The 26,272-nt window shown below is 46.3% G+C and overlaps 1 protein-coding gene across 2 annotated transcripts in view; it reads right to left on the reverse strand.

Moving 5' to 3' along the window:
* LOC128886804 (uncharacterized) overlaps nucleotides 1-26,272 on the reverse strand; it is a 133,048-nt gene that overhangs the window by 89,163 nt on the left and 17,613 nt on the right. For both annotated transcript variants that reach the window (XM_054141968.1, XM_054141969.1), the window contains one exon: nucleotides 2,793-2,955. In XM_054141968.1, the coding sequence (XP_053997943.1) occupies nucleotides 2,793-2,799 (7 nt within the window). In that variant the 5' untranslated portion in view covers nucleotides 2,800-2,955. The remainder of the gene's footprint in view (nucleotides 1-2,792; nucleotides 2,956-26,272) is intronic.

Consider the following 26,272-nt stretch of genomic DNA (forward strand, 5'->3'; position numbering starts at 1 on the left):
GTTACACCCTGGGATTTCTATGCGAAATTTTTGTTTTTCTTGGAGTTTTCCCTTGTTAGTACAAACTCATACGAACCTCACGATTTCTTTTCTTTTTCGTTGCATACGTTCAAGTAATAATCTTTGACTTGTTTTTAGAACGAATGACGCCATGTCGCTCATACATTGCACGCGTAATAACGAAACAATTTTCTGTGATCTTATTTTTAACGGTTGACAAAAACTAGCAAACGAATATTTTCGATACTCTCCGTTCCTACTCGGTCTACTGCAACTATTTCTATGAATAAATGTTCCACTAAGTAAATACTCCCGTTTAATCAACTTTGCGAACACCGCGGGGATTAACAAATTTCGCGAAGCAGTTTTGCCCCGATAATTTTCCGCCCGGCATCCAGCCGCACCTAAACAGCTCGAAACAAGCAAACCGCGACTGGTCGTTGCGTTACAACGATTACAAAAAAAAAAGGGGGTCGCGAAAATGGCGCGGGAAAGGGCGTCGAACGCGTATCCGAGAATTACGCTTCTAGTGATTTCACCGACCCAGATCGACCGACCACGCAGATTGCTCGCACGCAACCATCAACCGGCTCGCTCCACATTTTCACCGACCCTCTTTTCCAATTATTTCGAGGTGAAAAACTCGATTCGAACCTATTCGAGACGCGGCGCAAAGCGATACGCCAGCTCCTCGGTTCCGTCGACGTTCGATTTTCAAAGTCAACCTTGAGCATGGGAAAATTTTATTGGCGAGCTATGAACGAAAATTAGGAGAGGAAGATTACAAAGGAAAATCGATTTGATCGACGAGAGGATTCGATATTACTCGAACAGACTTTTCTCGAGATGAATTCTTCGCGAAGATACGAAAGAAAAAGCGTCTTGCCGTTTTGCAATTCGAGGCTTCGTTATCGAGATACGAGCGGTTGAAGTTTACACCATGTGCGAGAGCGCATGTGCAGCGAATGCCAGCGCATGTGGGCACACGCGGAGTTAACATTAATTGCTCGTATCTAGGTAACGGAGCTTCGGATTTCGAAACGGTAAAGAACTTTTCGATGCCTTTTTATTCAAAAAATCGATCGGTTCAATGAAAAGAAAATTGAAATTTCATTTAACGCGATTCTAATTCGATCGTTCTGAAAACTATCGCTTTTGGAACGCGATAGAATTCTGTACGTTCTTCTCGCTCGCCATTAATCTGTAGAATCCTACCAGAAACGGAGGTTAATGGAGGTTCCGCAATGGCATACGGATTATTAGTGTAATTCGCCAGCGTTCGCGATGCCAGGCGAAACAGAATGCCACGTTGGCGGAATTTGAAAATTCATGCGGATCGTGCGGCCGCATATCGCGTCCCCGCATACATTACGTGGCTCTGTTCGTGCGTGGATGCGTGAGTCGGTGTGCGAGTCTGGGGAAATGAGAATATTCGCGCGGCTGTTCCCATTGCTCGAGGCTCGCGATAAGCTCGCGACGATCGCGACCGTTTCTTCGGTGGCAGCGGTGCGCAAATCATTTTCGTCTAGTCTGGAAATTAAATCGAAAACGCGTTGAAAACTTACTCGAAAAATAGGAGGATCCGGTTCGTGAATTATATTTCGTCGCAAATAAAAAAAAAAAAAAAAAAAAAAAAGCATCTATCGAGCTATCATCGAATCCGATAAATACTTTTCTGACGAAAGAAACAAAGTCGAGCAACGGTCTCCGAGTCTTGCGATATTTTTATCGGACAGACCTTTTGCTCCGATTTTTACTCGATTGACATTCGATAGAATTTTTGGTTATCGCGTCGTTTTAATTGGCCAGGGAACGAGGAAGGTTGCGCACCACTGTTTCAGAGGGTCGCGCAGACGAGAAACTTGGCAGAAAGTGGGTCGTTTGGGGGTGGGAATTGAAATGGAAGCGAATCAGACGCTCCGACGTCGTAGACGATCATTGTTGCAGAAATATTTCATATTCTTAATGCATACGGGTGCAGAGGGGAACCCAGCGCCTCTTGAACCGAAAAATTATTCAATATCGAGGAGTTCCTTCCGACGACGCCAAGTGTATAATACAAGTATTTCATATGAACGTGTAAATACATTTTAAGCGGTATTTTTAATAAGAAACATGTACGCTGTCGGTGTTTTTTTTTGGCACGAGACACAGCGTTTCCTCTTAAGAGATCGTTTCACCTTCGATTTCCCTGCCGCTATCGAACGATAGATTGGACGCAGACTTTCGTTTCTTCCCTTTCCGCTTTCCGCTATCTAGGTCGACCGATTAAAAGATAACTCGATCCCCGGTTGGAGGAGATAAAGGGTCGATGAAGTTTTTAATGAAAGATCAGCATCTTCGAGATCGTTGACCTGACAATGAGATACATTCGATTCAGGTTGACTTCGCGGAAGCGTTCACTCGTTTCGGTAGAAACAGTTGCCGCGAATTCACGCGTGTTCAGGCCGAAACACTCCCGACGAGTCGTTTAACCAAACGTAAAAATAGCGAAACAAATACGAGATCGATGTGTGTATTATTCGATGAAATAATAAATGATTCGTTTTTTTTTTTTTTATGAAAAATTTTTAGAAGAGAATAATTATTATTATTATTATTAAATGGTTCAACCAGTACACGGGAAAAATCCAATAGACCACCATCGACGCAAATATGTATCCGTCGTCGCGAACAGCGCGTTAGAAAAAGAGAATGGTCGCGGATCGTCGACCAATAGGGTCAGAAGCGTCGTTGGTGATCGATTCGTGGACAGTTTCAACAACATGCAAACGAACTTCGAAAGGACTCACCCTTCATGCCGAGTACTTGCGCTCTCCACCAGTCGAGGACACTCTCCCTGTGCTCGGTCCTTGCTCGCGTTATCGATACGCTCGAGAGACAACCTCGAAAGTCCGCGGATCGCTCGTAGGATCTACTTCGAACAGGAATACGCGCAGGAACATAGAACGCCCTCTGTAACAAACGAGTAGGGAAGGTCAGAGCCGGAGACCTTTCCAAGAGGAAGGAAATATAAATTGCTTCTTAAGGTGTCGTGGAGAGGGACGCGGGGACGTTGAAAGGGGATGAAAGTTAGAGGGGGATTGGAATCGAGAAGGATTGGCTTCAAAGAATCCTTGCAAGCGAGACCGAATTCGTATTACGACGCAATGAAATGCATTCGTTTTATACGTCGAAAGGCTTGGTACCTTTAATAGAACAAGTAGATTTCGCGCTCTTGTCCGATTAGGTTTGCACGTTGGGTTAGTAAGTTAGGTTAGTAACTAAACAGGCTTCAACTTCTCTTCCTACGGAATAAATTTTTACATTTTATCTAAAAGCGCAAGTACATCGCGAAAACTCCCAGATTCTCTTCCTAAAAAGTACACCCAAGCAGAGATTACTTTTCCTGCCCCAGAATCCCCGTTTTTCCGCGTTAATTCGGCCCCGAATCTCGTCTCATTTTCACCTCTCGCTTCCGACCCAATTTTTTCCTCGAAAGAATGGCCCATCGCCCTTCGCGAAAACGCTCATTTTCGGAGAATCGAGTTTTCGTCGTCCCAGCGGAGGGAGCAACACGCGACTCCCGAGCGTGCTGATCGAACCCACGCTAATTACCCTCGTCTGTCGTCCATCGCCACCGACTCGCGATAAGACGAAAGCTTCCCCGCAATAATTAACGAGGCGGAAACTTCGGTTCCACGGCAACGCGACACCGCCCAACGCCTCTGGAAACGCGTATCCCAGGACGATACACGCTTCGGGAAACGATGTTGACGGATGGGATCGAGTGACCCGGGACAGGCTGGTCGTTAGACAACCGTATCGTCGACCGACTGACAGTAATCCAGAATCATTAGAGGGGCTTCTGGCTGGCAACAATGACATCCACGGGACCACGGGCGAGACGCTTTTGTGCAAAGATCGGCTTTTGTGCCGACGAATCAACGGGAAATTGGGATTTCTTCGATACCGACGTCGACGCGGAGGGGTTGATCGTTACCTGAAAGCGATTTTCATTCGGCCACCGTAATGCCGAACGGACGCGCCGCGTGCGTCGGCGTCGACGAGTTTTCGACGATCCAGGTTACGCGGTCCGGGAAAATAGACGCGAATTATTCTGAAATTGAACGGATCAAGGGAGGAACGAACGAAGCCTCTCACGGGGGAGGAAAAAACAGATGTTTCGAGTTGGGGATTGAAATATAAAAATTGCCTATATCGTAACCGTTTGTATCTCGAGCCGTTAGTCATGACAAGACCGCCGATCTTTATGCGAAATAAAATCTAAGCGAACGTGCCTACAAAAGAATGTATATTTTTAGTATGTATATTTTGAGTGAATAATACGAAATAATAGCAGAGAAACGTAAATCCGAGAACATCCTTTGACGCGAGATATCGAACTTCGATCAAGTGGAAGAGGAACGTCTGTGGTCAGACAAACGCAGTATGGTACATTCTAAATTGTGCGACTCGACAAGTGGTATAGGTCGATATATGGCCAGACGAGAAGTATCGTTAGGCACGCGGCGCAACCGATTTGAAATTAGCGTAGCAAACCGTTTGCACTCTTCGTTTTACACTATCTCTGTTTTACCTAGATCCACGGTCGCATGCAACTAGTTTCGGAGTGGTTTGAAACTGATCGGTTGCGCCGTGTGCGATCGGCCTTATAAACCGACAAAGGAAAAATTCCGAGGCGTTCGATCGACGAAGTAACTCACCGCAGCCAACCGATCCGATCAGTCGAATAATCTTTCACGCTAGAGCGCACCTAATCATAAACTCGCTCGCGCAGAATAAGTATTTCCTTGCAGCCAGCAATGTTTCCTTTCCCCGCGACGACAAATCGAGGCGGTTCCGAGCGCGCAGCCAAACGCGGGGAGGCTGGAGCAAACATTAGCGACGATTTGCAAACTGTCGCGAGGTCCGAAGTCGAGGGTCTCGTTTGGTATTCCCGCGATCGCCTCCGAGTTCTCGTTGGTCACGAATCAGCCGTGAAATATGCGCGCGCTTGGGCTGCAAACGGGCCGCGGCGACGGTCGACTTCCGGATTCCCTGGCCCGGAAGCGTAATGTATTCGAGGATCCCCAGAAATCGACTCTGCATTCTACCTACGTCCGCGTATCGCATGCGCCTTCGACCGTGAATTTATCGCCGGCAGTTTCAGCGTTCTTGGCCGTGTCCTACGCGGCCCGTTAAGTTCTCCGCTGCGAAACGGCCGCAGAAACCCTCCCCGTAACCTGCCAATTCGTTCCAGGCTGTCCCGTCGCTGGCTAATTCATGGATTTTGGTCTGGACGGGGGTATAAATCGAGCTGGGAAGGAACGTTCTGGTAGCCAGGCGGTTGGTGTCGAGGGATCTCGTTTAGTTTTACTGTACTGTGCAGGAATGAGAAATTTGCTAGCCAACTACAGTTGGTTCGGTTCATCACAGAATAATCTTCTTGATTACGCTATAGAGTTCTGTATTATAATCTGTACTGTATACTATACTCTATACCACGGGTATTTCTTAAACTGTAATGTAAAATACTATGTACCGTGTAAAGTATATGATATTCTCTTTTAATTGTGTTATTGCAAGAAATGCAGTTTTGATGAAGAACGGGGTAACTATAATAAATACGATCTTGCAACTATTTGTGCAACTTTTAATTTCATATTTTTGTATGTTTTTAAACAGATTCCAAAACTATATATATATATATATATATGTTCAATGTAATCAATAAATCGTCACAAAATCTTTACATAACTTCATTTTATATTTTCTGGATTGCGAAAGACATAAATGCAAAATGCAATCATACAGTCATAAATGCGATCGCGAGTGATAAGAGTTTAAGAATATAAAATAATCTACGAGATTACGCTGCTACAATCAGACCCACTAGCCAATTTCTCGTCTCCGCGCAGTACTACAAACTTTTGTTTCCAAAGTCACTCGGTAATTAAACATTGCTCTTCCTGCAATGTTCGTCGAGAGCTATCGCAGCAAAGATTTAATTTGACCGAAAGATTACATTTCATCCCCTCCCTCTAATTACAAAGCTACACACGCACGGTACGCCTCACTCTTTCCCACGGTGCAGCTTTGTCAGCCACCGTACGAAACGCACCCGAAAGCCACTCCTGTACCAGCTTCATCCCAAAGAACGCCATCCGATGGCCAATTACAAGTGTTTGGAAGTTGCACGGTCGCCGCGGTGCTTCTGAATGCCGGTGTACTCCCAGTGAAACCAACCGACGCGACGACAGGAGCCAACAAGCCCGCCCGCGCAAAGGATTAATCCGAGTGCAAACGCGGACACATTCAATTACCCCGTATCCGGTTCCAAGGCCCCGCGACGGCAGACACGAGGCATCACGGAAAGAGCAAAGAGGAGACGAAAAAGCGAGTCGACGTTCTCTGGAAATGCGCCGGGCGTTATCGTTTCCGTCCTCATAACGTCCCCGTGTCAACGCTTATCGCGCATTATCAGCGAACGATCCGCCGCTGGCCGCGCTTACGGCCAACCCCTATTCTCCTTTTTGTCTCTGCCCGCGTTTCCTGTCATCCGATTCTCTCTCGACTGGCGGACCTCGTTTCTCCTTTTTCACCGGCAGAAACACGGACGACGTCATCCGGGGACGATAGCCCGAATACTGGTTCCGAGGAAGGGGACGCGTTGGTCATTCTGTCGCAACCCCTGACCCAGACCTAACCCACGGACTTACCAACGATAAGCGGTGGTTAAATTTTAACAATTCCTCCTGGATATTTGCTAGATGACGCGAGGCACTTGGGATACAACGATTCTGTCATCGCGAGGGATACCTTTTAGTAACTGAAAAGGGTAGTTGGATTAGTTATTGGGTTGTCCGGAAAGTTCGTGGCAATTTTTAAGAAAAATTTTAAAGGCACATTTGAATTTTACTGTATATTTATTGAATTACGTACCATTAAGTACCATTTCGTTCCATAATTTTTCCACCTTTTAAGGGATGTATACGTGTTATTTGTTTTCGATCATTCCGATACATTCGGACCTGTACCACCTACCAAAAATCGAAATGGATTTTCCGGACAAACCGATACTTTACATTCGCAAAGTATAGCACGATTCAGCCTTAATTATTCGTTTGATTTATTCTTAAGGTTGCGTGATAAATTATCAACAGTACTTCCCTTAAATATTGATAACAATCACGGTTGGGAACGAGTATTTATTCGAGACATCGATCGTGAGAAGTTTTTTTTATATATATACATCTATTGGCATTTCGACTTCACGATCGGAAAATCTTTTTTTTTTTTTTTTAATCCATTGCGGTGAAAAACTAAGCGAGGAATTTCCCGTGCTATTTCTGCCATTCTTTTCTCGTTTCTTTCGCTATTCTATCTCCGGAGCGAAACAATGGCCCCGGTCGAAGGGTGGGAGGATTTAAGGGCGCGGGGATGAGGTCACGGGGGTGGAAGAAATATGGCAAGGGGGGGTGAATTCGTCGGAGTTTCTCCGTGGAGGCTTCCCGCGGTCGCGAAACTTTCCGAATCCTCTTTTTACGCTCGCCGTTTCGCGCCGTGTACGTTTTAACTTTTCGCGTGAAAGAAACGCGACAGCTTCACGGGTTTCCCGTTCCCGGCCGGCTTATAAATACTTTCATAAATACTTGAATATTTTCTGCGTTTCGCGAGCACGCGTCCATAGAGTTTCGGTGAATTATTCGGCGGTGGTGGGCGGCAGTCTCGCTTCGATGAAAAAACGGAGGCCTCGATATTCCTCGAAACTGGGCCCAAGTACTTCGCTCTTTATATTTATTTCCTTAATCGTCTGGGAAATGGAAATATTTCCTTTCAAAAATTATACCATCGAGCTTGATTACCTGTTATAACGCTGAGAGGTATTTCGCTAGAGTACAGAATTACCCCGAAAACAGGAGTTGAACCTCGGTTCCCCAAAAAGGAGTTCACTTCGGAGCTACGGGTCTCCTCTCGAGGAGTAATAATCTCGGAAGCGAAATAACGCTCGGAAACGAAGAGAGTAATCCTTGCAGAGAGCCATCCTCCAAGTTTCCGCGTCCTCGGCCCGAGCGAAAGGGCTAACGGCATTATCGCGAGCCGGGCATTTGCTCGGGCCACGTGTCTAGGCCGCAAGAGTGCCATCGAAACGAGGCAAAAGGAAAAGAGTCCGCGGGACAAGAAGAGAGAGAACCCGAGGAGAAAAGCTCGAGAAGCACCCAGAGGGGTCGCGGAGGGACTTTCTCTCGTAGCGGAATTAACTTCTGGCCCGTTAGCCGCGAACGGCCTCGTTAAAACGCTCGCCAAAGGACCGACGAGGACGAAGGGGACGGGATCCTGCCGTCGCAAAATTGGAACCACCCGCAAAAAAATTATGGGATCGCTTTATTACGACGAATCCGGGTGCACGGGTTTATTTTTAAAATTATGCAACGAGAGAACGTCGGATGGAGCGAAGGAAAGGATGGTGTCCTGTTTAATTTGTCACCTTGCATTCCGCGTGAAATCTGATTTCCAGCGAAGGAAGGGCCGGGAAACGAAACGATAAATAATTTGGAGCGTGATACGGATAACGGAAAAAAAAATTAAGGCTCTCAAGGTTGAAACTCCCGTCGAAGCTCTCCGTTTTTCGATTTATGGCGCGAGGACAATCGAGTCCCATTAACCTTCGAAAACTATTAATAATTCACCCCACGACACGGAACATCGCGGGCAAGATTCGCGACAGCGCGGGTTTCCTGGGAAATCGATTAAAATTTAAACAAAGAGGCAACTTTCCCTGCGTCAGCGTCGATTCAATTACAACTTTCCACTCGGGAAGTGGAAAGCCCCAAGAAATTTCCTAAACGCGAAGAAAGCGGGGAGATGTCGGTCGAAGAGGATCGGCCGACCCTAATTGCGACCACTCGCCCGACTTTGGACCTCCGACGTCATCGTCGATATTTTTTTTACCGCCGCTGTCCGCGCGATGCGCGATTTCTCGCTCGACGTTGCTTTTACAGCGAAAACGCGCGTAACAAAAGTTATTGGAAATTGAATTTGGAAACGTTTTTGTCCCGCGCGAATGTTCGATGGAATCGATGGTAATCGAGATATCGACGTGATTCATTGTACGTTTAATGGGCTACGAGGGTAGCAGCGGAACGTTATTTGTTCGCTTAACAAGATATATTGCGTTTCGCAGTTTGCTAAACGTTCTCGATCGACAATTTCGGTCCTCCTTCGTGCTGGTTCAAGTACATTCGATATTTATTCCACGTGGAATATTAAATTTAATCTTGCTTAAATGTATCATACCGTGTTCGATATCCTACGTTACATATTATCCTTCGTTAATATATTATGTCTGCGTTTAATGTCGATACGATATATTAAATTAGATATTTGTTAAACGTATTCAAATTGTATTTAACGCTAGATTCGCGAATATTTCTCGTCAGATTTTAATTAAATACTAAAGTAACGCATTCATGAGCGAATTAAACATGAGCTTGTTGAACGAACACGAATTTGGATAATATAAGCTCGTCTCTTTACGCAGACAAGAGTCGGCATAAACGAAAAATGTATGTAAAAATGGGTACAAAATGATCCATTGATATTCTCTTAACATCAAATTTGCCATTTGTACAGCACGAAACGCCAACTTCTAAAAAATAGAAATAATTGTATCGTGACGTACGGATTCAGTGGAATAACTGAAGCGACGGTTACGCACTTGAAAAAACAAAAAAAAAACCAAGCAAACCAAACTGACGCTCCATCTTCAGGCCATCCCAGCAGCCCTCGATTCTGAATAATTCATCGGTTCGTTTCGCGAACAGAAACGAAAGTCTGATCGCGACAGTTTAAAAATACGTCCCTGTTTACTCGTAAAGAGCAGAGGCCAAGCTTACGTGGCTCGAGCCATCGAATCGATCCCACCCCGAAAACCCCTGTCGAGCGATACTAGCGTTCGCTCGACTCGCAGTTACTTCTTTTCAGCGCATCAATCATCGGCCGTTTCTCGACTCCGTGGCTCGTCTTCGAGCGGGCCGAGTCACGAAGGAACATCGCCAGCGAGAGGAAAGTTGTTCTCGACAAAAGACCACGCTGACGCGGCCGACGTCCGAGCCAGACCACCCTCGAGCCCGCGCTCCTTTTTTCCCCTCGTCCCTTCTTAGCCGCGTTCTCTCTCACTTTCTTCGCGCGCGGAAAAAAGCGTCCGGTTTTTCTACCTTGCTGCTTCTTGTTCGCTACTTTTTTCGCGCTCGCGGTAACGTACTTATTCTTGGCCCTCTCGTATCGTAACGTTGCTAATAGAAGACGGCAAGCTGGAGACATCAGTATGGCACCGTCGTATGCAAGCTTTCTGTTGTTGTATAGAATTGAAATTAACTGGTAATTGTTAATGGTAATTTCTTCTTCTGTCGCACACATCGGATATTAACACTTTATCTACCGGGCTATTTAGAAACAGTCTTTAATCCGAACAAGAAATTTCTACAGTAGCGTGCGCCAATCTAGGCTGACAATAATTTCTCCATACTGTTACCGGGTACATTGAAAGCAAAGTCTGTCTCCAAACACTGAACATTGTAAGTAAATGCCATCAACCGCATCGAACACAGTAAATAAATTCGAATAGCTAAATACTGCAATTAAAAAGCCTATGAATAGGCTCGCGGTAAATAAAGTGTTAATCTCGTCTCCCGAACAGTTCGGAAAATTCGAACCAAGCGTACCGGAACGGCAACTCCGCCACCCTGTTACTCGTCTTCGAGAACTCTCTGTCTAGGTAATCCTAGGTATCCAATAACGTCCCATTCGGGAAATCCTGGCTCCCGCGGTACTTTCATTTTCACCCAACAACAACCGGACAAACAAGCGATCCTTTTTATCCTCGCACGATCTCAAAGTCGAGACGAACGCGACGACAAACGAATCGAAATTTCCTGTCGACCGTCGTCCCGTCCTCCAATTGGCACCCGCGGTTCCGGGCATTTCCGGTCTCGCGCGCGCGTGCAATCTACATATCCTGGCGAGCAGACAATGCGAGCCGATAACCGCGCGACCAGTTTATCATCGACGGAAATTAAACTAGTTTCGAGGGAGGCCAGAAAACGATATTAGCCCCGCCGCCGCGTATAATCACGCTGGAAAACTGGGCCGCTTTTATCGAGTATTGGAAGTCGATCGCAGCCTACCGAAGAACGCCCGGCTGATTCCTCGTCCGTTCAAACGGCGCTGGCTGATTACGGGACAATTAAGGGACACGGAGAGACGACGATTGCTTTACACGGGTAACGGTGTCGAGGAACCGACGCGGTACTTTCCCAGGTGGCGCTAACTAGTTCAGCTAACTAACTTTACACCCCGGGTCTTCCTAGAGACGGCAGCCAGGACCGGGACATTTTGCGAATGGGACGTTTATTGGATACCTAGGATTACCTAGACGGGGAGTTTCCAAGGCCTGGGGCACGATAAACCGAAGATGAGTAACGCGGTAGCTGGCGGAGTTGTCCAAGTTCGTCTGGCCACGCGGGTAATCCTACGAACTTGGTTGCTTCGATTTTCCGACCTGCGCCAAGTGGGAGACACGATTGATGGAACAACGAGTGTTGGGAATATTCGGCGAAAGCATTCGAATTGTTCGGTCACGATCTATCGCGCACGAGTGCGTTCTGTAAAACAGAAGGATTTATCAACAGAGTGTGAAAGCAGTAATCCGAGTTCGAGCATCCTGGCTTTCAAAGATTTCAAATAACCGAGATACCGCATCGAATCTGGGAGCAACCTGCCACAATCCGCGAATTAAAGTAATCCAAAAAGCAGATTACAGCGAAGGCCTTCGTAAATCCCCTCATGTTCCGTGAAATTCTCGCCGTACTACGCGAAGACGCAGAGATTGCGGACTCCATCTTGCTCGGTTTATTCTTTCTGCTCCCTTTGTTGCAACGTAATATCGCGCACCGCTGCGGAACTCTGTACGGTTTACACTAGCGGCCGTGATATCCTCGTTAAAACGAAAAGAATACATCCTGGTTGAGGAAAAATTAGAGCCGGCAGGAGCTGGATCGAGCGAGTCCATTAATATTTAAAGCTCGAGGAATGATGCGTTTGTGCAATATTTAACGACCCTATTTCGCGATCGATACACGCTGTCGGGGGTGCTTCTTTTCCCGCGTTGAATATCCATCGAAAAGCTTTATGACCCCATCGAAAAGCCCGCGAGAAAATCCCAAGAAAATTACGTTCCACTTTCGCGCTACACCTTCGAATATATCCTCCGTTTACACGGGAGAAAAGTATTCGCTATTTCTCAGGGAAATGATCGCTGCTCGGTCGAGTCGGTGTCGCGAAAATATTGCTCTGCGAGAGGACCGAGGTTCGTCTGGGGAAAGTTGAGCATGGATAACCTTCGAGTTGAACTAAGTTTTAGGTGTAGGCTGGCCTGGACTTGGGTATAACAAAACATGAATTATTCTAGAGTCTAGGTTACTCCGAACTCGATGAACTCCAGACGTACGCTGAACTTGATCGCGATACACCTGGGAACGGTTTGATCTACGCTACGTTGCAAGCTATTCTAAGATAGACTCGGGAATATTCTGCGCTTACTCGTAACAATTTTTCGTTCAACGCTCGAAACATTCTTGGACCATTTAAAGTGGTCCTCGAAGAAAGTGCTTGTAGAAAGAGGGGTATCGATACCACAGAGCATCCTATCGGTAAGAAAAACAGCGTGCAAGCCTACAATTTATCAACAGAGTAGCTCGTCGGTAATGCAGTTCATCCTATGGGTAAGTCTCGGCGAAGCAGAGCTCTGTATCGGTAAGAAAAACAGTGTATAAGACTACTAGACCGAAGGATTTATCAACAGGGTAGCTTGTCGGCAATACGGTTCATCCTGTGGTTAAGTCTCGGCTCGAAGATTAATCAACACACTATTGTACAGGTGATACAGCGCGTTCTGTCGGTAAGGGTCTGTAACGCCACGCCTCGCAAGATAATATTTCGACGCTGAAAGAGTCCTTATTTTCCCTCTGATTTATTTCTCCGCGTCCTCCTTTTCGGCTCGGTTCCATCGGTCCTCGTCGGTCGCGATATTTTCAAACGGCAGGGAATAAAGGAGCAAAATGCCAGACCATTACCGCGGCCAGGCTTCCGGGGAGCTGGCGGCAGATATGAAAAGGTCTTTCTAAACGCGGCGGACATTACGGGGGCGATAATTAATGAAACTGTACACCATTTTGCCGGCATTAACTCGTTAGGGAGAACCCGTTGGAAATTGTGTCCTGCTTTGCGGAGAGTTAGGGTGCAAATGGTAATGAGGGACCAGGGAAAGGCTACACCGTCTAGTAAGTGTACGTTCTCCCGGGCCACGTATTTATGGTTGTTGGTAAGTTTGACGAGGGTGTGAACGACTCGCGTAACGTAATTTGATCCTGGAGAGAGAGAGAGAGAGAGAGAGAGAGAGAGAGAGAGAGAGAGAGAGACTAGGCTCGGGAGGTGAAGCAGGTTCGGCGCGAGCCGTAATTTAAGCATGGCCTGTTCGTAGAATCGCTTTACTTCGGAGCAGAGCAAACTTGGCGTTGATTTGGATGTAGAACAACCCGAGTCTAGATTTAGCTGTATAATTCGGGACTGGATAGATGACTCCAAAGGTGGAAGGAAGAGTCTCCGGTGACTTTAAAGGAAACGTGAATTTGATTGTTACGGCAGAATGATCTGTTGGCAGGAATTCTCTAAGATAGAACGTTCTTTGATACAACAAAGACAAAGCAACCGTTCTATGCTCTTGGCTTCGAATTCTCCGCCGCTGTCCAACCACGAAAGGTCCCGTACCAAAAATTGCACACACCTCCCTTTTTTCTACGTCTCGTGATTTCTTATTTTCGTCGACAGGCGCCGGCCGAACTGATTAAACGACCGAGAGCCAGCGCCAGCTGAGCCAAACGTCTGCGTTCCAATAATCGGCTCGTCGACGACAGGATTAAAGTCGTCCACGGAATCCTCGACTTTTTGGCGAGCGAAACGTATCAAGGGGACAAAGGTGGCTGATTGCTATCGGGGAAAGATGATAGGATCCCAACCCGTGTTTCTCCTCCCACAGGCTACGGGGAGGGAGGGAGAGCTCTCGTGATCGGTAATTGAACGCTGGTGGAAATAATTGCGTCGCCTTCTGCGCTTTTGTCGAGGCGCGAACGAGACGAAGGCTCGAGTGGTACGTGATGTATCGCGCGAGACGAATCGAAGCGTTCGCCATGCGAGGAGCTCGTTCAACGCCTCGCGAAAATCAGGACAACGGCCCTGGGAGGGTGGACCGGTTTTCTCGAGTCTCTGATTTTTGGACGCCCCGTGCAATACAAGCTCCCGCGAAAGAAAACTATGCTACCGAGTTCCTAATTACGAGGCTGTGGTCCAGGCTGACCCGGATTCGGCTCGTCGAGTGGGATAACCCAGTTATCGCGAGCTTATAGTCGCTGTAATCGTAGCGTGCTACTTGGCGCCTCGATTCTCTGTCAGGAAATCGTTCGTTCTTGGGGAGCAATTGGAACTGTTCGTAAATATTCTTGGAATTTTACCGTACCAATTTTATATACAAGGTGTCCCAACCGAACGAGCTTTCTTTTACTCAAAGATGCACCGCGTCTGATTTTTCTAACGTCGATCTACTAGACTCGTCATAGTTATCTAAAAATAGACCCGAGGAATCTTACGTCTTGCTGCTTAAGAAATAAATAAAATCGAGGCGACCCAGTGGCCCAGCTCGTCCCAGAATCAACTCACCCCTAATCCCAGCTTTACCCATCGAGACGGCCGCCGTTCCCCCTACACGTCGATAACACATTTCGGCCACGAAGAAGGCCAAACACGGCGCAGGGAGCCTGGTATTTATTGCACGCGCAAATAGAGCCGATCGACTCGAATACCAGGGACTCGTGTCCGGGTATCCTGTCGAATACTTGTCGGCCGTTCGGGGCCACTCCACTCACCCCCAACGAATACCGAAATCGATATCGGTATCGGTGGCTCCCGGCTCGTACATCTCCCTCCGCACGCGTGTGTACATTTTGCGCAACGCTGGATTACGTGTTGCCGCCAGGTAGGACGATGGAAAGCACCGACGCCCACGTGATCGATGCTGAATCACCGAACCGAAAACATGATGGACAAGCGTCCGCCAGATACACGGACCCGGCGTTTTGATGGGACTTCCTGCTACGTTTTTGGCTACACGACTGTTTGACTCTAAAAACGGTTCGATCTATAGAGATTTTGACGTGACTGGAGAAGAGTTGGAAGGCTGCAAGGGACGTTGGAACCTACTCTGGTACCTCAAACAAGGGCACAAAGACGTCCCAGGCGAGAAATTATTCCATCGTAAATATCTGCTACTGTTTCACTATTAACCCTTTCTGTTTCCGTTTATTAATATGCTACTATACCACGGAGATGAGTGAAGATGAATTAGGACGAATCAGATTTCAGGTTTCAGATGACTGTACGATAAAACAATGTTTCCTTCGTGGATGATTGATTTTATGAATGAAACTGGACAAAATATACGTCCTCGAAATAATGAACTTATTGAAATAAATCTATTTCTCAGACAGGACATTAACCATTTGCACTCGAGAGATGACTCACAGTCATCGCTAGGTTTTCTTTAGGTTTCATTTCTTCGGACCTTAATCTCAAATTCAGATAGCTTAGTATTCGTGGCAATAGAATGCTAAGAAACATCTCGAGTTGCTGGCAGATACCAGAAAAAAAGGCCTCCACTGCAAAGGGTTAATATTGTCTGAGGCACAATACAACTCGCTCACGTCTGACCATTTCTCGCCAATTCTACTTACGGAGTTCGTTAATATTGTCTAGGGCACAGTACAACTCCCGACTGCCTGACCGCGGACGCCACCATCCCTCCTGTCCCTTTTAGTCGCCTCTTACGACAAGGAGGGATTACTGTGTGCGTATTCTTTATTCCTCGATTTACTCGGTCTTCCTCTGCTACGTTAATCCGTCACATCGAGAAGTACTTGAAACAACGTTTACATTCATACCAAATCCAAAAATCGAAGAGAGTTGTAACGAAGCAAGTTTCATTCGCGACATTAATTACTCCCGTTTCGACAGTGCGTGAAACGGCGAGTTTGTTTTAGGAGGAAACTCGGTCATCGAAGAGCGGCTCGGCGGCGGAAGATAAGAGGCCTCATTGGCAAAGTTAATTACGCCCCATAATAACCCGCGTCTCCGTCACGGCGGCAGGGAGTCGAGCGGCGTCGCGACGACGTTAAAGGGAGAAACAAAAGAACGGGGAGGAAAACAGGAACGGTGGAAATAGCCGCGAACATTATTCCCGCGTTTCTTCACCGAGAACACGGTGTCGTGGTTGTGACGTTACATAATTTCCAATTAGCCGGCTGAAAGCAGGCGCCACCGTAAGTAAAAGCGTCGCGGTGGGATAGAACGGGATGTTTCTTCCCTGAATCAAATTAAGGCGAATCGGACGAGTGTTCGCGGTCCGTGATTTATCGCGGCAGAGACGTTTTAAGGGATGAAAGGATCTGCCGCAGAAGCAGCTATTAGCCCAGCGCCGAGTTGCGTTACTAGGTCGGATCAGGTTGTGTTAGGCATGTTTCCCGCCGTTAAGAAGGATTTTAGTTTTGCTGAAATTTATAGGAGGATAAGTTTCAAACCAGTCTGAAACTAGTTGCATGCGAGCGTGGATCTAGGTAAAACAAAGATAGTGGAGTAGGTAAAACAAAGAGCGCAAACGGATTGCAACACTAATTTCAAATCGGTAGCGCCGTGTGCGATCGGCTTAACGCGCCAATAAAACGCTGATAATTTTCAAACTTTCGACTCTAGCGAAATATCGTTCGCGATATCGAAAAAGTGGTTGACTCTCTCTGCAACCCGATGTAATAAAGTACCGATAATCGTCGATGGTCGAGTGTGATAAAAACAATCTTTGTAGCATCAAGTAACATCTTCGATTGCTCGAAGAAGCCAAGCGAAGCGTATCCTACATCGAGTCGATCTATTCCAGAAGTCAACGATCCCACGTACGTTTCCAGTCAACTCTGCACTCCGAATCCTTATTCCATCGATCCTGAATCTCTGAACCTACTTCGAGGTTTCCTTATCCGGAACCCTGCACCCTAAGTTAACTAGACCGTAACCATAAATACAAACGAAAGACGCCTTCTTCGCGATAGATAGACGGGCCACTCGATCGAGAGGAAACACGCGAAATTCCCAAAGGACAATCGGCCGTGAGTCGTAGAATCCTAGAGGGCAAAAAGGGGGCTAAGTGATCGCCGTAATTGAAGGTGCAGAAGTAGATAACCCAAGGGGTGTGCCTCGACCAGGAAGCGAAAGGGGTTGGCGGAGGCAAACACTTCTCTCCCCGCGGCTTCTTCTGGGGCTACGCTTGTTCAGCGTGTCGAGGGGCGTTTGAATGTGCTCCGCCTCATGACTTATGGATCCGCGTTACACTTCACCGATCAACTCGGCCGGCCAAACGGCGCGCGCTGGAACGGAATCCACGAAAAACTGGCCAAAACTGGAAAGAGTTTTCGCATTTACACGATACTCGGTGCACGGCCACTTTTCAGCTCTCCGAGCTCCGAATTTATTTCTGTAACTACGACCCTATTCTCGTATTCGTATATTTTCTGAAAACTTTTATCCACAGTCTGACGTATGACGTATATTTCTACTGTAAGAATTCGCTGGTTTGCATTTTTTATTGGCGTCACAGAAGCATTGTCGCTCAACGTTCGCGAACGGTTTGGACAGAAGTTTCGCGGCTTCGATTAACCCTTTGCACTCGAGGCCTTTTTTCTGGTATCTATCAGCAACTCGAGATGCTTTCACAGCATTCTGTTGTCACGAATGCCAAAAGCTTAGATTGACTTCGAAAATGAGATCTCTAATTTGAGGTTTGACTGTCAGGCCACCTTTGCCTCGAAGACGATCATTTCATTGACACGTCGAGCTCCAAAGAAATCAAACTTCAAGAAACATTAGGTATTGTAGATTTGGTGCGCGAAACCTAATAGTGACTGATTGTGAGAGTCACATCTCGAGTGCAAAGGGTTAACGAACACCGTAAGTAGAATTGGCGAGAAATGGTCGGACACGAACGAGATGTATTTGTACCCCAGACAATATTAACGAACTCCGTAAGTAGAATTGGCGAGAAATGATCAGACACGAACGAGTTGTATCGTACCCCAGACAATATTAACCCTTTGCACTCAAGACCTTTTTTCTGGTATCTGCCAGCAACTCGAGATGTTTCTTAGCCATTCTATTGCTACGAATTGTAAGCTATCTAGATTTGAGAATAAGGTCACCTCGACGACAATCATTTTATCGACACTTCCAGTTCCAAAGAAATTAAACTCAAAAGAAACCTAGTGTCGACTTGGAGTCACCTCCCGATTCCAAACGGTTAACACTGCTTATCTAAGAATTCTTTTGGCGGCACACGAGCATTGTCGATTCAGTTTCAATTTCCCCGCTGTACGTTGGCTGCCCGTGGGTTGAGCCACCGGTTTCCGACATTGAGCGACTGGAAGGCTAAGCGCCGACGCTTATTTTGTTTGTCGACCTATATTGCGGGCAGCACGTGTTTGTCACGGCTGCACTTACCGCGGCTACGGCCAATTTGTCCGACAGGCGACCACCCGTCCGCCCACTACTCCGTGCTTGTTCCCAAGAAGACAAAGAAACCGCTGTTGCAACGGAGAATGCCCTCTTTATACCGCGAGACGGTTGTTGGTTCGGTAATCTTCGCTGGCTCGTATGGAGAGAAACGATCTGTAGAAGAGTTCTTACAAAGAAAGCAATTTTTCGGAGGCTCTCGAAAAGACCGCGCCCGAGATATGGAAAAGGAAAGGTGAAACTCGAGGAGGTCGTAAGGAACACGTCGTGGGAGAAATAAAAACGGCCGAACCAAGCGAATATAAATAAAAGAACAAAGCTTGCACGACGCTAGGCAAGTCCACGTTCCATTAGGTCGCTATTAGGCCACGCATAACTCGCCCTAAAAATACCTAAAATACAAGCAATTCCCTCAGTCTGGTGTCAACTAAGCACCGATGAAACCACGTTCCACTGCGACACTGTCAGACCCAGCCCACTCCGCAATCCCTAAAACATAGACCGTCTAATCAATTCTACGTACGGTAGATGGTCCCCCTCGAACTTTCAGACTCGCATGGAAATGATCGGATCATCCTAACGCGGCTCTAAGATCGTCCCGAGCGAACGTATTCCAGTCTAATAAGACCTGAATATAAAATTCAACGAGATCGTTCCGAATGGTTAGACCTTCGAACGGGCCATGATCGTACATCACCTGGCTACGTCCTGGATGCTCTTGGAAGAAGAGTATCCATTGGAGGAGGAAAGAAAGGAAATCAAACCGCGTTGGCAAAGAATCGTTCGGCGCATTCCGTTACACGGGATCGCTTCATTTGATTTGCAGATAAAAATTGAAATAGTCGACCTCGCGGAAGGAGGATCGAGTACCTCCTTCGACTCTTCCGAAGCATTTTCAGCGGAGTCGACGACTAGCCTGCCGTCGTGACCGCGGAAGCAAAGGATTAGACGCAAAGGTAAACGAGAAGGGTGCTTCAACTCTTCCTGGTTGTACAGGGTGGCGCTTTTAAGTCGGGTCAACTGGAGGAATTGTTTATTTTCAGAGATACATCGAAATGGTGGTTGTAAATAAGTGTGTCAAGGACACTTCGAGCTCGTTAATTTTTTTTTCCTACTATGGAAACGACCAATCATTGTTACCTGACGAAGACACGACAGAGGAATTGGATGGCCTACAGCTCGAGGTCCTCCAAGGTCGTCAAAGGTAAATATTTCGTTTCGCAAGGGTTTCGTAACGATTCAAGGTGATCGACTTCACCAGTGACGGTATTTATGGCTGCCGCTAATTCGCGATCCAGAGGGAGGGGACAATTAACAACGGCGACGACCAACCGGCGAGCAATGAGTCGACGTAGTATGACAAATGGCAGTGGAATCGCGCCGATAGTCTCACGCGTAAATAGCAGGATTTAATCCCGTTCGTGCTCGCCGTATCGTTTCCCACCGACACCGCTTTATGTATCGCTATTGGAGCATCACTCGTACGCGTTCTCCATATTTTGAATGTTGGTGGATTACTTGCAATCAAGCTTGATTTGTAGCGCACTTTTTCGAAGCAATCTCATCGTTACAGCGATCGTTCGATTTGGAATTCGTTCGTTCGAATTATGGAAAGTGAGAATAAAATATTTGTCGTAGGTTCGTTTTCTTATCGTAGATAAGTAATCGTTGAACGCATTCGGCTGTCCGAAACAGACAGAAACAACGTTCGCTGCGTTTAGATGTTGGCGTACCTCGATACTTTACACGCTGTGTAGGTACGTCAAATGCGATTCCGGTGACGTATTGCGTAGGTTCAACCAACCCATCCGTTACGGTTAATTGCTGCCGCGATAAACCGTCGCACGAGGTTTCCATTAAGGCAAATTAGCCGTGGAGAACTCGTAATTCAGTTCTCGTTATCCAATATCGTGCGAAATATTTAAAAAAAAAAAAAAAAAAAAAAAAAACAAAAATGAAGCGATTAAAGAAATAAACGAAAGCAATTAAAAAATTTCTAATGAAATCGTTCGCTCTTTTTTTTTTGGTAAATACAAAACGAAAGCAGTTATTAGATATCGAACGAACCGAGTTAAAGGAACCTAGGAAGGTACGTTCTTTCCCGCCATTTTTCTTCTAAAAAATACTTTCGTCGAAAATTGGTAACTGCGATCGAATCATCCTGCGTCGAGACGTCCAATCAACGAATAATCGTTCGAAGAACATCGCGACGCCCCCGAGAACCGATTACAGCCAACCATCGCGCCCGAACTGCCCCAAAAAAACCAACAAACACCGTTCTCTCGAAAACATGGCCCGATCGAAGCGTACTCCAAACGCTTATTTTTCGCTCGCCGCAATTAACCCTCGCGTGACTAACAAGGGAATGCTCCCGAAAATTCAAAAAAATTGTGTAACGACTCGCGCAAGTGGAGCAGCTCATCCGTAACGCGAGACCATTTCTGGTTGACGTCATAATACGATACGTGGGGGTGTGTGTGTGTGGAATCATCCCCTGCAAAAAAAAAATGCAGCGTCTACCTCGGGGCTTAATATTGACAAGAAGATAAATATTTGGTGGAACGTTCGTGCCAGAGGTGAAACGAACGTTTCTAGCCGATGGGTATTTACTCTCTGATCTTTATTTAAATAAAAAAACAAATGTGTATATCGACAAACAGACCTTACTCGTGTAAAAATCGAGCGTAACTGTATCGCAAGTAATTCGCTAACCGCGTTCCGATTAACTATGTTAACCCATCTTCCGAGGTCGTGACGTTAAAATCGCATTGGCGACGATTTTGTCGAGGTTCATTTTCTTATTTTAAATAAATAGAAATCCTTTCGCGCGTGTATCGTGTCTCTATATATCCTTGCAAATTTTATTTTCCATTTATTTTCCCTGCATACAGACCTGTAAATAGCGACCCGATCGACTTTGTTGCGTTAATATCGGGGCATTGTAGAATCGTCGTGGACGAACAAGGTGCAAACGGTCTGAAAATATTCGCGATCGATGGGCACTTTACGCGAACAATAGCCTAAAACGGTGTTCCGGTGATTAACCGTGCGTCATGGCGTTCGCGAAATTTGTGTTGAATTTATCGGACTCGAGCCCTGCGGCCTGATCGAACGCTGAAATCCACCAACTAATTTCGTCGATCGATCCGCGTCGAACGTTTGTTGATCTTCGGTTGGAAGGAGGGGAGCTGTAGCTGTTGGTTACGCTGGGCCGTCGTAGCAGATCGGGAGTTTGTGTATTCTTGGAAGAAACAATATCGTGTTTATGCGTATTCCGTGTTGCTTCCGAATCTATTTATCCAGTTTTGAGGAACTCGAACTTAAGAATGCATGTTGCAATAACTTCCGAGTTACTATCGTCTGTCAAAATCCACGGAATTTACTAGAATGCGTCTGATTGATAACGCTCCAAAGTTTCCGCTCGCGGAGGACGCACTCGAATTGTTTCGAGTACCAACGAGCAAGAAACTTTTCATCAGTTTCGTCGGTTGGGCGGTGATCGCCACGAGTGAAACGTTTAATCCAGCGTTGGTAATAACGTGGATATATCGCGAGAGGGGAATAACCAAAGAAAAATGGAAAAAATCGTTGCCACGGGTGAATGGACCGCATCGAGTGGACGACACTTTTCACCGATGAACGTTTAATCGCGAGCTCGATGGACCGATTTACAGTGCAGCGAGTAGATTATGAGCTCTTTGGCGAGCGATTTAGCCACGTTTGCTCCAGAACGAAGGCATTACCACGGATCAATTATTTCGCATTTTTTTTCCAATTCAATTCGTCGTCGTACAATTTTTATTATTTATCTCATAAAATTCGGTCCTGTTCTACTTTGCGCGTTATCGTTCTCCATTTTTCTAGTTAACATTCCGCTAAAAGTAAGTTTATATATATATATGGAGTTTACGTATAACATTTATTAATTTTATTAATTTTTTTTTTCTTTCATTTATATTTTCTTAGGATATTATGGTTCAGTTAAAGATGTATGTACATAGACAGTCTCGTATCCTCAATTTCACGAATCCACAGACGAACGGAAGTGTCCCGAGAAAGATCCCGTGAATCTACGAAGGACCTTAAACCCGTTTCGATTTTCCCGGAGGGGATTACGAGCAGAGGATCAATTTTTCAAACGATCGATGCGTCTCGAGGAGCGGACGCCTCTCGGTACCGTTTAAATACGTCCATCAAAGACTGCGAAACCGCGCCTGTCCCTTTCGACGTCTCCTTTTCTCTTTCCCTTTTTCCGTCCCATCGCGACCCTCGATCGAGCAGCATCCCTTCGCGCCCGACTGGTCCTATTGAAACCTTTTAATACATTTTTCACCCCCGAAACGCGAACAGTCCGCCGATCGGTCGTCGTTAATTCCGCTCGTGTATAAACTTGAAAAACCATTTTGCATCCAAAGGTGGAAAATTTGTCATCGAAACTATTCTTGAAATTATCATTATTTTTCGTTAATATAGTTCGTCGTGCGTTAATGGTCGCACAAAAGGGATGGAAGAATCTAATTATTTTGTACGATTTTTGATTTGATGACACGGTCTGGGTTAAAATGGTCTGGCTTAGGTCGGACGCGGCAGTCAAGTAGAATGTGCTGGGGCATGGTCAGACACGCCCAACCAAGTGGAATCAGTGGAATTTGTAAATTTTTAGAAAAATTAGAAAATATTCTTACGCAACAGAAGATTATACTTCACGAGTTCGACTCAGTTTTCCACGAAGAATCATCCACCGCGAACAAGAATGACATTCGCTACAATTATAACGGAATAACGAAACTACGATCAACGGAAATAAAAATCCTACAAACTCTGAATTCGTCTCTGTTTCGTTCGAAATTCAACATACCGGGAACTGGTGCGCGAATGAGAACGAAAACGACGATGTGCGGACAGAGTGGCCCATCGAATAACCTAACTAACGGAGTATGGAATAGAGACAGAGTAATGGAATAGAACGGAGCAAAGGAATGCTCATTAAATTACTCCATTTACTTGGTCCCATTTCGTATCCACTCTCGATGTATTTTCCCACGCGTTCGGCCCGTTCCGAGCATCGTTGCCGAGCGTGTCTCGAAAATTTCCACGAAACGGTAGCATTTTCAGCCGCGGCGAAGATCTCCCGATGAAAAACCACTCCGGACGGACGAAAGGCCGGAGGAATGAAAAGCCACTCTCGGACAACGGGGCTTAATAAAAGGGCCGCCGATGGGAAAACACAACGACGACGACGGGACACGATGGACCGTTGGGCTGATCGAGAAGAAAAACGCGCGAGTTTTCCACCGGCGAGTATCGATCGTTCGGCTAATTAATGTCCCACCAAGGAGATTCGAGCGCCGATTCGTCGGCCGACGGAGAAAATCGCTGGAACCGATTCGGCAAAATCCAGCCACGAAATACTTTGTGGTTCTCTAGCGAAGAACCAAGAAAAATGCTTCGTGCTCCCAACGGAAATACTATGGCGATTAATCTCTCGAGGGGTTGCCGAATAACCGTGTTTCTCTGGTAATTAATTGCAGGAGGAACGAAACGATGGAAAAGTTTAACCTCGCGGTAGGCGAGCGTTGTTGATTCTTCGTGGGTCGGAAGAATATTTTTATTTTTCCTCACAAAGTCGATATCGCGTAATTTTTTTATGAACCGTACGAACGAGCGATTGCATCGAGTACTCATTTAGCATTCTTTTCGTTTCATTATTCAGCGTAATTATTACTATTACTGTAAATATTCCAGTAAATCCCGAACAATGCACATTCAACAAATAGCCACGTTAAACGAATACATTAATCGCTTCGATAAATCCGCGCGGGGAACCTGTTAAATTTTCCTAATTTAAACGATTTTCCTCTTACAATAAATCGCGATAATTTCGCGTCCCATGAATAATTCGCGTAAAATTCCCCGTGTTTCTCCGTCGAGGCGAATAATCGCGGAGAAATTACAGTCAGAATTTTGCGACAGCGTCGCGTTATCGGAACGCTGGAGGCGATAGCCACGAGTGCTAAATAGTTGGAGACCAGCTCGGACCTAGAACTTGCGGATAATCGCGTTAAAACGCAACCCTCGAACCCTCGTTAATCTATCCCGATGAGCTGAAACGCGCTGGCTCGCGGAAAGATCGACTCTGACGTTTGAGAAATTACTTCGCGAACTGTCGATCCCACTCGCCTAAATAACGTCGATTAATTAATGTCCACGGATTAATTACCCGGACAGGGTTGGACAAAATTTCGATAGACTATTACACGGCAGAGCATTAATAAAAAGGTGGTCCAAGAGGTGAATCGTTCTTCGCTCTCGTATAATAAAATTCAATTACCCCTATGAATGTTCGTTTAATCAAATCCTCGAGGTGGTTCGTTCGGAAAGTAACAAACGTGCATGCCTTCGGTTCCGAAAAAAAAAATTGTCTAATTAATTCCGAAAACGTCCCGCCGCGGAATAAAATTATACGCAAGTTCGTGACGGTGGGGGTTACTGACGTTACTGATATTAAATTCCGAGCTCGAACAACCTCGTTTCGTTTGCCAGTTTCGCCGGCAATCGGAAAACGCGAAACAGTTTCCAATTGTTCCCCCGAATAATGCGCAACGAATTACCAGTCTACGATTTGGCGCACGTGTCTTTGCGCGTTCCATTTTCGAGCGTGGCCGGATCGATAAGCCCGATGAAAATCCCGGGTCGGATGCACGCTGGGGAAACCGTGGAAGGTTTGGCGTAACGCGTCGCGGTTCTCGGTGAACCGAGACGAACGCAGAACCGGTAAACAGTTGCCGATCGATCGTTATCGGTGGGGTCCGTGGACCGTCTAGAAACTCGGCGATGCGTGATACATGCCTCTGGTATCGCGCGCAAACGCGAGTTATGCAACACCTTCGCGATAGATCGAATCGAAGCGTTTCGAATTGCTTCGAGCACGCAACCAAACGCTTCGAATCGCTCCGGAGCTGAGCTTTGTCGTTCGTTTGTCGTCGTACGAGTCGATCGTGCGATCGATGTTTCTGACTGTGAACGCGGATTACGTTTCATGAGCGTTGATTGGACGATCGTGGCTGAAGCTACTAGGATGTAACTGTGGCGCGTTATGGTTTAATCGACGGCGCGGATGGACGTTGACGAGTACGATGAAACGATATTAATGTTGGTACCGACGCTGGTACTTTCGGAGCATCGATTAGGGATCAAATTTAAATGAAGTAGAGTCGAGATGTAATATCGACAACGATAAAATTAACACCGACACGGATATTGTCGTCGTTCCGACGAGATACAATTGCAGTAGGCTGCAACGACAATGATAATGGCAACCGGACTTTTCATTATGGCGTACAAATAATGTAGTATGTTGCGCGTATCGAATGGTATACACAGAGTGCACCCATTGTTTCAGAAATTCCCTCATTTCTTCGGCTCTCTTTCGGAACTCGAATCCCGAAGATACCGAGAAAGAAATTGATTTCTATTCTTTCCGCGATTTCTATTCCCCCACAGGTGGAAAACTCAAGATTCGGTAGGAATTGAAGCTCCCGAGGGATTAGAAAGCGAGGTCAGGTTCGTCGTTTCGAGAAAATCCAGCTAAACAAGACCAGACAGTCGGAAAGAACGAGTTTTCCCCGAA

The sequence above is a fragment of the Hylaeus anthracinus genome, unplaced genomic scaffold (assembly GCF_026225885.1).
Source record: "Hylaeus anthracinus isolate JK02 unplaced genomic scaffold, UHH_iyHylAnth1.0_haploid 11985, whole genome shotgun sequence".
NCBI classification, from domain to species: Eukaryota; Metazoa; Arthropoda; class Insecta; order Hymenoptera; family Colletidae; genus Hylaeus; species Hylaeus anthracinus.